Here is a 12,513-nt window from a genome sequence, read left to right as displayed (position 1 = left end):
ACAAACGTCATTTCCCACGGTCTGTACACGCTGGCGGGGTGAGTTGGCATGCCACATCGTCAAAAATGGTAAAAACGTAGGATTTAAAATATACACGGAGAAAATTTATAATTGCAATTCTAAAAATAGCAAACGAAGAGATGCCATGGGTAACCATGCAAAAATTTAAATACCCCCTGTCTCGCCAGCTCGGCCCCTCCTCCAATCGCGCGGTTCCACGCGCGACCGCGCCTCCCGCTCCACCTCTCCGAGCAGATCCTCCCCTCCTCCCGGCCTACGGACGGTCCGGGTGCCATGGCGAGGACGGAGTCCACCGGCGTCGCCGTCGGCTTCCGCGCGCCGCAGTTCGAAGTATGTCCATCTCCCACCTCTCGCCCTCCCCCTGGCTCCGCCCCGACCCTCGAGCCGCTCGCCTCCCCACCGCGCCGCCGCGGTCGCGCCATCCCATCGAGTCCCCGCCGCGCATGGCACACCTCCGCACCAAGCCTCAAGCCTCCCCACCGGACTCCGCTTCGCCATCGACACGAAACCGCGGCACCGCCCCAGTCACTCCCGCAAGACTGCTGGTTCCCCTCACGATGGCCCCTCCCCCACCCTCTCGGCCTCGTCGTCCAGCGATGTGACACCCCCGGTGTCCGTCTCGAGCCCGCGTCCGCCGCCCGCCGCGTCGCTCCAGCCAGCCGTGCCACGCCAGCGCCCTCCCCCTCGCTGACTTGATTTACAGTTGGCTTAGGATGATTTGGTCGAGGGAGGCTAATTCGGGTTGGTTGGTTTCTCTGCAGCATCAGCATCAGATCCAGTGGTTGTGCCCCAGTTCTTCGTCCGCCCCGCCTCACAAGATCTTGGAGAACCCGGTCGTCATCGCCTTCGGAAAGGTGCCCTGAATCTTTCGTCTGCTCTGGTTTTTTTCGTTCTTATCCTGATCCTGATTCTGTGATACGATTTCTGTTCTAGAGAGCTTGTTCGATGGACGCAGGAAGCAGTTTCTGTGGTTTGATGCCGTTATTGATGAATTGTTGTTTAACCGAGCAGATTCTGTGGTTTGATGCCGATCCGTATCGCTTGTGCATTCGAACCTCTGGTTTGCGATTGTTTAGTTTCCCATGGTCTAAACTGTGGGAATTATGTGTTGTGATGTCATGCGTAACACGTGTTGGACTACAGTGCAATATATGATTTGATGATGATTCAGATTGCTTGCTGATAAATCCAGCTACTGCCCATATGGCCACACGTTAAGATGATGCAGCTCGCAGGTTTTGGAAATTTCCCCATGGCCTAAACTGTGGGAAGCTTTCACATGTACACGTTTATTTCACTTTCTCGGCTGTTTTCATGCAATGCCAGATGTAGACTATCTGCTTTGCTGACAAATGCGTAGGTGTAATTTACTTGAATGGAGCAGATAATCTTGTTGCCAAAAAATAGAACAGATTTAGTTTAGAGTTCAGGTGCAGACATGGATGGAATGTAGGATTAGTAAAGCTCATAAGTAATGCACATTTGAGGTAAATGTAAGGGAATACCAATTGCATGTATCTTTATTATTCCATGTTTTCTATATTTAGAGTGGGTACTAGGTGGTATGAAAAATATGGTTCAGGCATGAGCTAACCATTCTTCAGACCTAGACCTGGAAAGGATAACCAGCCATGACAGTTCAATGCCTCCATTTTACATCATCTGAACTGAAAATAAAGCTGATTATATTCTTCTAACTTCAATGCTTCGAGAACTATATGATTTTCCTTTGACAGATTGTATTCAAACAAGTGCTTTGTAGTTCTTCTAGCCTGAATTATGTGTCATGCAGGAGCTATCGTAAATGACTTGAACAACATGTACCATTGTTACTTTAAATCATACTATCTAATCTGATTGGCTGCATTCTGAATAAGTTCAAGCATAGTTATGGACAGTGCAGGTGCTATATAGATGAATTGAACTAAATGGACTAAAGATTAGGTAGTGCTACTGTGGTGCATTTTATTGAGATTAGATAATGCTACTGTAGTGCATTTTGTTCAGATTAGATAGTTCTACCATAGGAAGCTGGAGGCTCTCCAGGAAATGTGTCTAATCTTTATTTTCGTTTTGCAAATCTGTACTTGGAGTTCTTGGGAATTATTTACTTGCCTATATGCATGTTCTGATGTTCAGTTTCACTAACAGGAAAAAATCCATCTAAGTGAACCTTTGATCAGAATAGCGACAGGGAAATGCCATGTAAGTGAACCTCTACTGCCTTCTTGGATGGATCATTTTCCTCTACTGCATTCTTGGATGTATCATTTTTTTCCCTCATCTATAATGGTTGGTGCGTAGTTATTTACTATTTTGGTTCCACAAATGGACCAATGATATAAGTGCGGCCCGGTTGCAAACAGTTTGCAAACAGTTTACACATGCTGTGTGTGTGTGAACGGCAAGTGCTAGAGCGGGCTTTGGCAGCAGAGTAACATTGATCTAGCAGCTTTCGAAAGCTATTGCAACTTCCCAAAACACTGAGTGCAACATTAGAAAACTCCTTCAATAACATGTAAAAACACAATTTGCAACATCAAGAAATGTCTAAACAAATAGCTCGTCAATGTCTAGACTCCGGCTCCCGCTCCTGTTGAGGTCGGACAACCGATGAGCAACAGCCAAATACATCTGGCCGGCTCGACTACGTTTTCTTTAGCGAGCTTATGCAATTCGTCCCCGACACGACTCCGGCTCCTGTTGAGGTCGGACAGGAACTGGGCCGCAGCAATCGAGAATACAAATAAATAAATCCAAGACACCTAGATACGCCGTGATTATATTATTCAAGGCAGAGATCCAAGCCCAGATACGCCGTGATATGGAGAAGGCGTCGGGGCGAAGTATCTGCCCGTTCGACCTTGTCGCGTTCAAGTCCACAGGCGGCGGCGCTCATGGCGACCGCGGTCGGGTGCTGAACGCAAGGCCCGGCAAGGGCAACACGCGTGCCGTGCTGTGTGTCGACGGCGCCGTGGTTCGAGTAAAGCCCAGCGAGATCACCGTCGTCGACCGGAGTTACCTTTACCCAGGCATCGTCGTCGCCTCGGCCTCGGACCCCGGCGGCCAGCTCGGGGTCGTCACAGGTGTGGACCGAGCGCTGGACCTGGTCCGGCTTGACGGCGAGAATGCAGCGGCGCCGGTCGCCGGAAGCGTGCCCCCTGGCGAGCTGCGGCGCGTCAGGGTGCTCAACCTTGGCGACTACGTCGTGTCCGGCCCCTGGCTCGGCCGGGTCGTCGAAGTGTCCCTCGACGTCGACGTGGCGTTCGACGACGGCGCCGTCTGCAGGGTCGCAGACGCGTGCCGCAAACTGAGCTCCTTGCGCGGCGGGGACGGCCTGAGCCGCCTCACCAACAGTGCTTTCTACCCCGGGCAGCTCGTCGTCGGCCACCGGTCTGTTTTCAGGGCATCGCCGTGGCTCAAGGGCTACTGGAAGCCCAGCCGTGAGAGGGGCACCGTCGCCAAGGTGGAGATGGCCGGCGTGCTCGTCTACTGGGTCGCCTCGTCGCCTAGTACTAGTGACATCAAGGCGTCGTCGGCGCCTCCAGCGTACCAGGAAAACCCTCAGAATCTGACCTTCTGCTGCTCCCCGCCCAGCTGCTACTGGAGCATCGGCGACCGCTGCTTCTTCCGCAACCCCGGCGGCCATCGTGCGCCGCCGCCGGCAGCTGCCAGGGAACAACCGGCAAAGTCTAACCGGAACCGGCCTGGGCGGCGGATGGCGATGCGACGACGAGTGGACCACCGGAGCGACGCAGAGCTGGAGCGGCCAATGTCCGTCGCCAACACCCGCACGACGGCCGACGTGCTGTGGCAGGACGGGACGCGGCAGCGTGGCGTGGCGTCGGCGTCCCTGCTCCTCTTCGTGCCGCGGAACGAGCACGATTTTCTCCCGGGGCAGCAGGTTGTTCGTGTCCGCGGCGGGGATGGCTCTGCCGCCGCCGGTGTCGTTAGAGGCCTCAGCTGCAGGGACCGGACCGTGAGCGTGTCATGGCTGAAGCAGGAGGCGGCGATGCCCAACTGTGGCGACGAGATCTTGAGCGCATATGATCTAGGCATCGATGGCAACTCCAGGGTCTTCTACGGGAATGTTGTCGTTCGGCTACGAAACAGCATGCACGAAGCTGTCGTGCAGGCTCAGAGCAACGACAGGAAGACGATGGGTGACGACCTTTCATGGGTCGGACATGTCTCGGATCTTTGTGAGGATGGCCACGTCCTAGTCAAGTGGGGTAATGACAAGACGACAAAGGTAATCACCAGATTAAAATCTAGCCGGCCTTCTCGATAAATAAAAAAAAATAATATCAAATAAAATGCTAATAAAGTTGCTATGTATATTATTGTTGTTGTTGATTTTTCAGGTGTTGCCTCATGAGATAGCTGTTGTCAAACTACAAATGGTTAGTGAGATGCTCCGAGAGATGGGGGATTGGGTGTACGATGACGGGGACATCGGCGACGATGCTGTCGACAATAATGCACAGGAGCAAACGGCCGTTCAAGAGCCCGCCGGCATCGCTGTATCCGTCGTCTCAACTTGTGATTTATTTCATTCTCTTGCGTTGTGCGTCACACGACGTACTGTACTATATATGTGAGTAGTAATGTGACTTTGTATCTTACTATGTTTCATACCAGGACAACGGCGCCAACGGAGAAGGTGGTGACGACGATTCCGACACCGAAGATGGCCTCGTACCATCGACGCGTTTGAATTGGGGCGGCGACGGCTCTGATAGGCAAGGGGCGGATGATTCGTTTCGTTTCCAGCAGTTTGACGTCATGCAGAGCCCTCCGGATCACCATTACCTCGACGACACAGAGCAGGTGCGCCATGTACAGATCGATTTGACAACACATAGCAGTAGCTACTAATACCATTTTCAATTGATTTCCCCCGTCTATCAACATGTCCCAACCACCGATATGATCATGTCAAATCATCTACATATATTATTAATTGGCGTGCTAATTACTAATTTGTTGATGCTAATTACAGGGTACCGGCGGTGGAAGGAGGTGGATAAAGAGAGTGCACAAGGAATGGAACATTCTAGAGAACAGCTTACCTGGTATGTGTAATTGTTTCTTTCTTTTGGCAAAGACGACACACGCACCTGAATGAGATGATGAATCTGCACGTGCTGCGTGCGTGCAGACACCGTGTACGTGCGGGCGTACGAGGACCGCATGGACCTGCTCCGGGTGGCGATGGTGGGAGCGAGCGGGACGCCGTACCACGACGGCCTCTTCTTCTTCGACCTGCAGCTCCCGCCGTCGTACCCCGCCGCGCCGCCGTCGGTGAACTACCGGTCCTTCGGCCTCCGCGTGAACCCCAACCTGTATCCCTCCGGCACCGTGTGCCTGAGCCTGCTCAACACATTCGGCGGCCAAGGAGCCGAGCTCTGGTCCCCGGAGGTCTCCAGCGTCCTCCAGGTCGTCGTCTCCATCCAGGGCCTCGTGCTCAACGCCCAGCCCTACTACAACGAGGCCGGCTACGAGGCCCAGGTCGGCACGCCGGAGGGTCGCCGCAACGAGCTCCCGTACAGTGAGAACACCTACCTGCTCAACCTGCAGACCATGATCCACCTTCTGCGCAGGCCGCCGGCGGGCTTCGAGGATTTCGTCAGGAACCACTTCCTCCACCGCGCCCGTCACGTCCTGCTCGCGTGCAAGGCGTACCTAGAGGGCCGCCTCGTGGGCACGCTCGGTGGCGAGGCGCGCGCCGCAGATCAGGGGAGGAGCTGCTCGGCGGGGTTCAGGCTCGCTCTCGCCAACGTGGTGCCCCGACTTGTGGAGGCGTTCGCCGCGATCGGCGCCCATGGATGCGAGGAGTTCGATCGGCCACTGCTCTGCACTTCGTCTGCTAGCGGCTAGTTAAAGCTCGCGTGCTTACTTTTACACATCATTAGAGTTACAATTTTGAAAACAAGCTAGAGTTTAGTTCATTTACATGTTTGATTGAATTTGGACCGTACATCAATATATTTTTGGATGTTATATTAATATTATTTGAAATGGTATAGCAATTTTGCCTCAAAAGCTTTATTCAGTTAATAAGCCCTGCCGTGGGTGTAAAACTAATAAGCCGTTTATTTACACATTTAGAATACATATATACAGGCATATTCTGTATTCATGGCCTGCAATTTGGAACAAGCTGCAGCGGCACTACACTATACCGAACCATTGCTGCAACAATAGTTGTTGCAGGGGCTTATGTAAACAATGGAAGTGAGCAAGATTACTGAAATTCAGTGATCTTGCTGCTTTTTCTGTTTGAAAGGTATTATGTTCCAAGAAGCCAACCGAGGAGCTCATGTAGCATTGTGACAAGGTTTAAGCATCGCGTCCCAACATGCACTCCACTCCACTCTACCACTCTTCTTTATTTCTTCAGGAAAAAGCCCTGGATTCGCCTCTGTAGCTACAACTGAGAACAAAATTTCAGTTCCATATAGATATGGTTAAGATGTGAAAGTTCACCATCACAACATTTCAACATGTCATAGCCTGTTTTTCCCACACAATAAATACTTGCGTACCTATATCTTTTTGCTTTCAGTTTTTACAACATGCAGAACGGCTACTGCTTATATTGCTTCCACAGAAAGATAGTTTTACTTATATTTTATCAACAATCAGACTGCAAGTTTCACTAAAATCAAGATCATAAGGGAGTCCAGAGAGATTAGTTCTACGGTGCCACAATGCTCCAATATGTAGGCCATTTCAGAAAGGAGAACCCAGCCAAACTGTTCCATTTCAATGCATGCCAGAACGATGAAGTTGCTTAGCTGAAACAGAACTACATTTCTAAGCTGAAAAGACGGTAAACTACATTTCTTTGCAAGGAAAGATGGTAAACTACATTTCACTAAAATCAGACTGCGTGGTCTGAACAAGTCTGACTGCTGCCACAGCACCAAAGTCTGAATGAACTGCAACAACGATGTTTCTCATGGCAACCAGATCAGCCGTAGAGGACGATGGCTGCCACCGCAACCACAAACGCGATGACGAACAAGATGTACCGCGGCTCGTCCGGAAGCTGATGAGGGTAGCTGTGGCCGCCGCCCGCGATGGCCGTCGACGTGCCGGCGCGAGGAAGCGTATCCTTCCACGATCCCAGGCGAGGACGCTCCGCTGGTGCTGGCAGGGGGGGGGGGGGGGGGGGGGCAGAGGCACCGTAACGGGGCGACGAGTAGGCGACGCGGTGGCCGTCCCCGAGCGGTGGTGGTGCGCCCAGAAGAAGTCGCCGTGGACCTCGAGGGACGGAACGGTCGGTGCGCGCGCCCGTGGCTGCTCGACGGCGAACAGCGCCTGCGCTGCGCCGATGGCCACCATCATCGCGGCCGCCCCGAGCACCAATAGGGCGGCTGCGGCGGTTGCACGGTGCTGGTCGTCGTCGTTCGCGCAGCGCGGCGCAGGCGCAGTCCCGTCCGAGAGCCCGGGACCCTCCTCCTCGGACTCCGCGCCGTCGCCGACGCCCGCGGCACCGGACGCCGCCTCCTCCTCGGACTCCTCGAGCGCCGCCTCGTTCTCGCTGACGCCCTCCTCGTACTCCGCGCCCTCGCCGACGCCCGCCTCCTCCTCCTCCTCCTCGGCTCCGGAAGAGCTCGCCGCCGCGACGACGTCCTCGTCGGCGTTGGCGTCCAGCGCGCGGGTCTGCCCGTCCGCGCTCCCCGGCCCGTCCTCGGGGTCCTCTTCGACGCCGCCCGCCGCCTGGTCCGGGTCCGAGCCGAGCTTGGGGAAGTCGATGGCGCGGACCTCGTCGTCCGCGGGGCTCGCCATGGCGGCGGGTCTCGGGGCTGGGCGGTGGCCGGTGTATTGATTCGATTCGAATCGAATTGGGGGAAACAAACGGGAATGGGGGGCTCGGGGGTTTGGGCTCGTCGTTCCGACGCCATGGGCATGTATATATATATCGAGAGAGAGACGGGTTCCAGCTGTTCGCGTTTTCTGAATCCCAGTGTAGATTTTCCGAATCCAGTGAGAGATTCGAAGCTTGGCCGTCACGCGTTCGCCGTCGCCCGGCCTCAACGCCTGCTCTGCGGTTGCCTGAACTCTGCTTCTCCCTTCTCTGTTCCAAGGAAAAACTGCAAAGCAAATTGGCCTGCCCACTCTCGCAAGCAAGAAACAGAGCAGAGGAGGAAAGCTAGCTAGCCATAGGATCATGCGTTAACCCCGCATTGCATTGCATTGCTCTTCTTCTTCTTCTTCCATGTTGCGCCATCACAGCGACGCTACATCGGCATCGCCGATTTAGGTCTTGAGCGCGCCTGCTTTCCCAGCGCACGGCATCGCCGGCCGGAATGCTCGGCGCGCCGCCGCGGCCGCGAGTCCGCACCGCCATACGCGCCGCTGACGAGCTATGGTTTAGACACTCGCCGCGACACCTAGGGAATCCGATGCGCCTCGCCACGCTTTACCTTCCCTGGGTGATCTGGTCGCCGAAATCGTCACTGGCGGCGAGGAAATCGGCCGTCGTGGGGCGGGGCCCGTAGCTCTTCTTGCTCGGGATTTGTTCAAGATGATTGATTAGGCCCAGTTTACAGACCACAAACCACATTTCATAACTCAAAATGGCCATGCCGTACCGTAATGAGCCTAATCCAGTTTGAAAGGAAGAAATTCCTGATCTTCCAAAAAAAGGTCACTGTGTCCAATCTATCTATCTTTCTATCTATCTATCTATCTATCTATCTATACTATAATGATCCAAAATAATTGAAAATATTTTATACCCACATAATTTTACCCTTACCTCTCATATTGGACCTACCGAGCAAACTAACCAGGTGGGGCCTAGGGTGACGAAAGCGAGGATGACCAAAAAAATCGATCGAAGGAAAACGTTTCTGCTGTTTTGGCCTAACTTTTCTCACCTGACGGTGCACCTTACCCGTTTCAACTGAATTGCATTGCCTCCCATCATCTGTCGTTACCAAGCTCTTCTGGTCTCTGAAGATCGCACTGTCAGTTTGACACACTCCACTCACTGAGAGAATATTAGTTTTTTTTAAGGCTTCTGAAGGAGGTTCTGAAGAATGCTTGATTCTGTTTTTCTGATTTTGCTCTTACATGGCATCAAGATGAGCAAATTTAGCATGTGCAAACTACATTTGAATAGGAATGTGGCAATGAAAAGAGAAAGGGGAGGAATTTCGTGACTATTTTTTTCAGGTCTGAAATGCTTAGAAATTTGAAAACAACTGAAACCTGAAATTTTTCCTCTCAAACATCTGAATGTATGAATGAGCATCCAGAAATCCTATGAAATGACTTGTTCTATAAGTATGTATTTAGAAATTCTGTGAGCACTTGAACTGATTAGTTGTTCAGTGACTATGCATAACTCATTTTGAGTCTTATAATTTCTTGGAAAAAGTAGTTCATATCTAATTTAATTTTTGGCGCAGGTAGAACAAGATGCAGTCCAGAATATAGCAAGAGCATATATCTGCTTTGATAATCACGCATGTTTTTTTTTTCAAAATCAGTGTGAATTTGGGCAACATCATTGGATGCACCCAGTCTTGGGTTGCCAAGATCAAGGATGGCATGAAGGTTAGCCAGGACATCCAGCCCAATGGTGGAGTGTAGTTTGTGTTAGTCAGCACTACTTGTTATTCTTCCTAAAATTGTAAGAGCTATTTATATAATTAATTGTTTATCACCTTTATTCATCTAACTAACTTAAACATGTCACAGTTACGATTAATTGTTATTGCTTACCCTTTTTTCTAAAAACTGAATTACATCCAGTCCAAACCTAATTAAATGAGGCAATTCAGTCTTCTCTTTTATGAACATGTTTAACACATTAGTTCAGTATGACTTTGTGACCCACTTATGTTATTGTAATATGTTTGAACCTCCAAGACAGTTAGCATTATATAATGCCGTCTAATTATCTGTTACTTATATTGTGATGTAAATATGTTTTAAACTATATTAGCCTCTTATTCGGTATGTCACAATTTATCATTATGCTTCCAAAAATATTTTTTAAAATGATTGTTGCAATAAAATATTTAGTGTACGTAAATTTTTTCGCAAAAATGATCTTCATACACGTGCGTGCCACTCTACTAGTTTGAAAGAAATTCTTGATGTTTCAAAGAAAAAAAACAACTGCCAAAAATACCAGTCAGAAGAAAAAAGTACGGTGTTGACTCTAGAGAAAATATGATTGGACAACTGCTTCTTAGCCAAGGCGATGGTGCCAGCTCCTTCTCCGGCAAGTCTGCAGTGATGAGCTTGGAGATTTCTCCTCTTCTTCCTCTGTTGGTGAGACTACTGAGGTTCGTTCAACGCTTTACATCCACCTTGGATGGTCTGAGGTGGTGGCTCATGCAGCTTAACCAAGGCTTGGAGTCTGTTGATGGAGGACCTGGAGGTGTGGGCGTCGATCAACCGGGCGATGAAAGGAAGAAGATGAACAGGATTTCTAGAGACTTCCTTGTAATTTTCTGTTTCTTTCTGGTCCTGGTTGTAAAAGGGGATGTACTGTGCTCCACATTAATATATCTTCCCTTATCGCAAAAAAAATGATTGGACAATTACACATGCGACTAGGTTGCTAACCGTCAGGGAAAAACACACATAAAATTTGTGCACGCGGACAGTTGACTGAATGACCTGCGCATTTTGCATGTATCGATGCATACCACGAGCACACACTGTAGCTATCTTAGGCGTCGATCGGAAACGACACGTGGACGCTGCTGCATGCCACAGCCGCGTTAGCATCCATCAATCGGACCATCCCACTCTCTCGGTTCTTCCCGAACAGTTGCGACAGGCGAAAGGAAGGCGACCCGTGCCACCGCCGGCGAGGTCGCCGTTCCCCTCCGCATCCCGCGGCCTCTGGGCTCTCGGATGTGTGCGGGAACGGTGGCTCTTCACCCGAGGGTGTAGATTAGGTACTAGGGTATCTAGGGTTTGGTTTCCGGGCGTCGGCGGCGAGGCAAAGGCAGCGACGACGCCAAATCGGAATAAGTCCTCTCAAGTTCTTCCTCCCTCTGATGGTGCTTCTCTCTGGTGCCATCGGCGAGCTTGTGGAGGTGGTGCTCCCAGCGTGGAGCTTGCGTACATGAGGTGCTCACCGGCAGCTTGTCGGCCTGAAAGGGTGGTGAGTTTGTCGGCCTTTTGCTTGGTGAGGTGATTACATAGTCAGCTTGGGGTTTTGTGGTTGCTAGGAAAGCGGAGCAGATCCAGTCTCCCCACGGCGGCTCTAGTCCTCGCCGACGGATCTGCCTCCAGGATCGCCGGAGCTCGGGGTGCGTCCCTGGCCGATGGATCTGCGGCACTGCCTTTTGTTCATCCTCGTCGACGAGCTTCTACTGCGGCTCTTCTGAAAGCTTTGAAGAGATGGAGCTCTGGTTGATCTGGGGTTCGTGTGGCAGAACCACTCAAATTATACCGGCTTAAGTGCACTAACTATCATCTTAAGTGTTAATCAAGTAACCGCGCACTTAAAATGGTATAATCTGGCAGCCTATTGGGTTAAGGATCGAAAACACTGGAAGTCTCCCCCGAAGGCGAGCGTAGATGATTACAAGCAGGCAAAAGTTTTTCAAATTTAAATTACAAAACAGAGCTTAACAAAATGAGTTTATATAAAATATCAGAGTTCAAAATACAGCCGAATTTAAATAGAAGTTTGATTTAAAAACTATGATACTACGAAGGTGTGAGGATGTCACATCGAGCCCTCAGGTGTGAATCCTGGTTAGCTCCAACCAGCAATAAATACCAGAAAATAGGGTAACAACAAATCCTGAGTATAGTAATAATCAGGAAGACTTACCCGACTAGTGGTATATACTTAGCCGACTCCTAGACATGCAAAACTTTTTGGCTCTAGAGTTATTTTTCTGAAAAGGCTGCTAACAATGGATCCTCATCTTCAAATTTTAGCTTAGGTTTAGTATAAATTGTACCAACTATATTTAACAGAATTTCTAGAGCACACATGGTAGAACAGAGAAATTCTCTGGTAACATCACAATCCAGTTCTCTTCATTCCATTCTCGTTCCAAGTTCTTACTATGATATGACGAAGTGACCAAAGTTCTTTTAACCGAGAGAGACGGCGAATAGATTCGATTTAACCTTGCAAGGTGGACCTAACCAACAAGACACATGTAAGCCACACTGGACCACACATGTCAACTGTTCTCATCATTACCACGACATCTGAACCACGCCTGCCAAAATCTGGTGAAGGGCCCCTCACGGCGAACTCCCAGAGAGCCCAGAGGCGACATACAATCCAACACCCGCCATCATCCCATGCCCAGAGTAGCAAGTCACAATTCAAACTATCGTTGTAAATTAGGTGTACAGCTTACCGGTTTCGACTACCTCCTACTTCCGGCATGCGGTTAGTACTGTTCAAACTTGGTCAGCACGGCCAACAATGGTACGGTCCTCAAACGACACAGGCGGTGGCTACTTTCCATCCATTTCATATCCAGAACC

General features: G+C 50.6%; 1 protein-coding gene across 2 annotated transcripts; it reads left to right on the top strand.

Annotated features, from left to right (window-relative positions):
- Positions 1-206: 206 nt before the first annotated feature.
- Positions 207-6,045, top strand: LOC120666509 (probable ubiquitin-conjugating enzyme E2 23). Of its 2 annotated transcripts, none has more exons than XM_039946366.1 (8): positions 207-351; positions 783-875; positions 2,173-2,226; positions 3,619-4,273; positions 4,386-4,544; positions 4,663-4,851; positions 5,024-5,096; positions 5,183-6,045. In XM_039946366.1, exons 4-8 carry the CDS (start codon positions 3,740-3,742, stop codon positions 5,899-5,901), a joined length of 1,674 nt encoding a protein of 557 aa, XP_039802300.1. In that variant the 5' UTR covers positions 207-351; positions 783-875; positions 2,173-2,226; positions 3,619-3,739; the 3' UTR covers positions 5,902-6,045. The 2 variants fall into 2 exon arrangements, with proteins under 2 accessions (XP_039802300.1, XP_039802299.1); XM_039946365.1 differs by having other exon boundaries at positions 955-2,226.
- The last annotated feature ends 6,468 nt before the right edge of the window (positions 6,046-12,513 follow it).

Source organism: Panicum virgatum, chromosome 3N, assembly GCF_016808335.1.
Source record: "Panicum virgatum strain AP13 chromosome 3N, P.virgatum_v5, whole genome shotgun sequence".
NCBI lineage: Eukaryota > Viridiplantae > Streptophyta > Magnoliopsida > Poales > Poaceae > Panicum > Panicum virgatum.
This window is presented reverse-complemented; position numbering and strand designations above follow the sequence as displayed.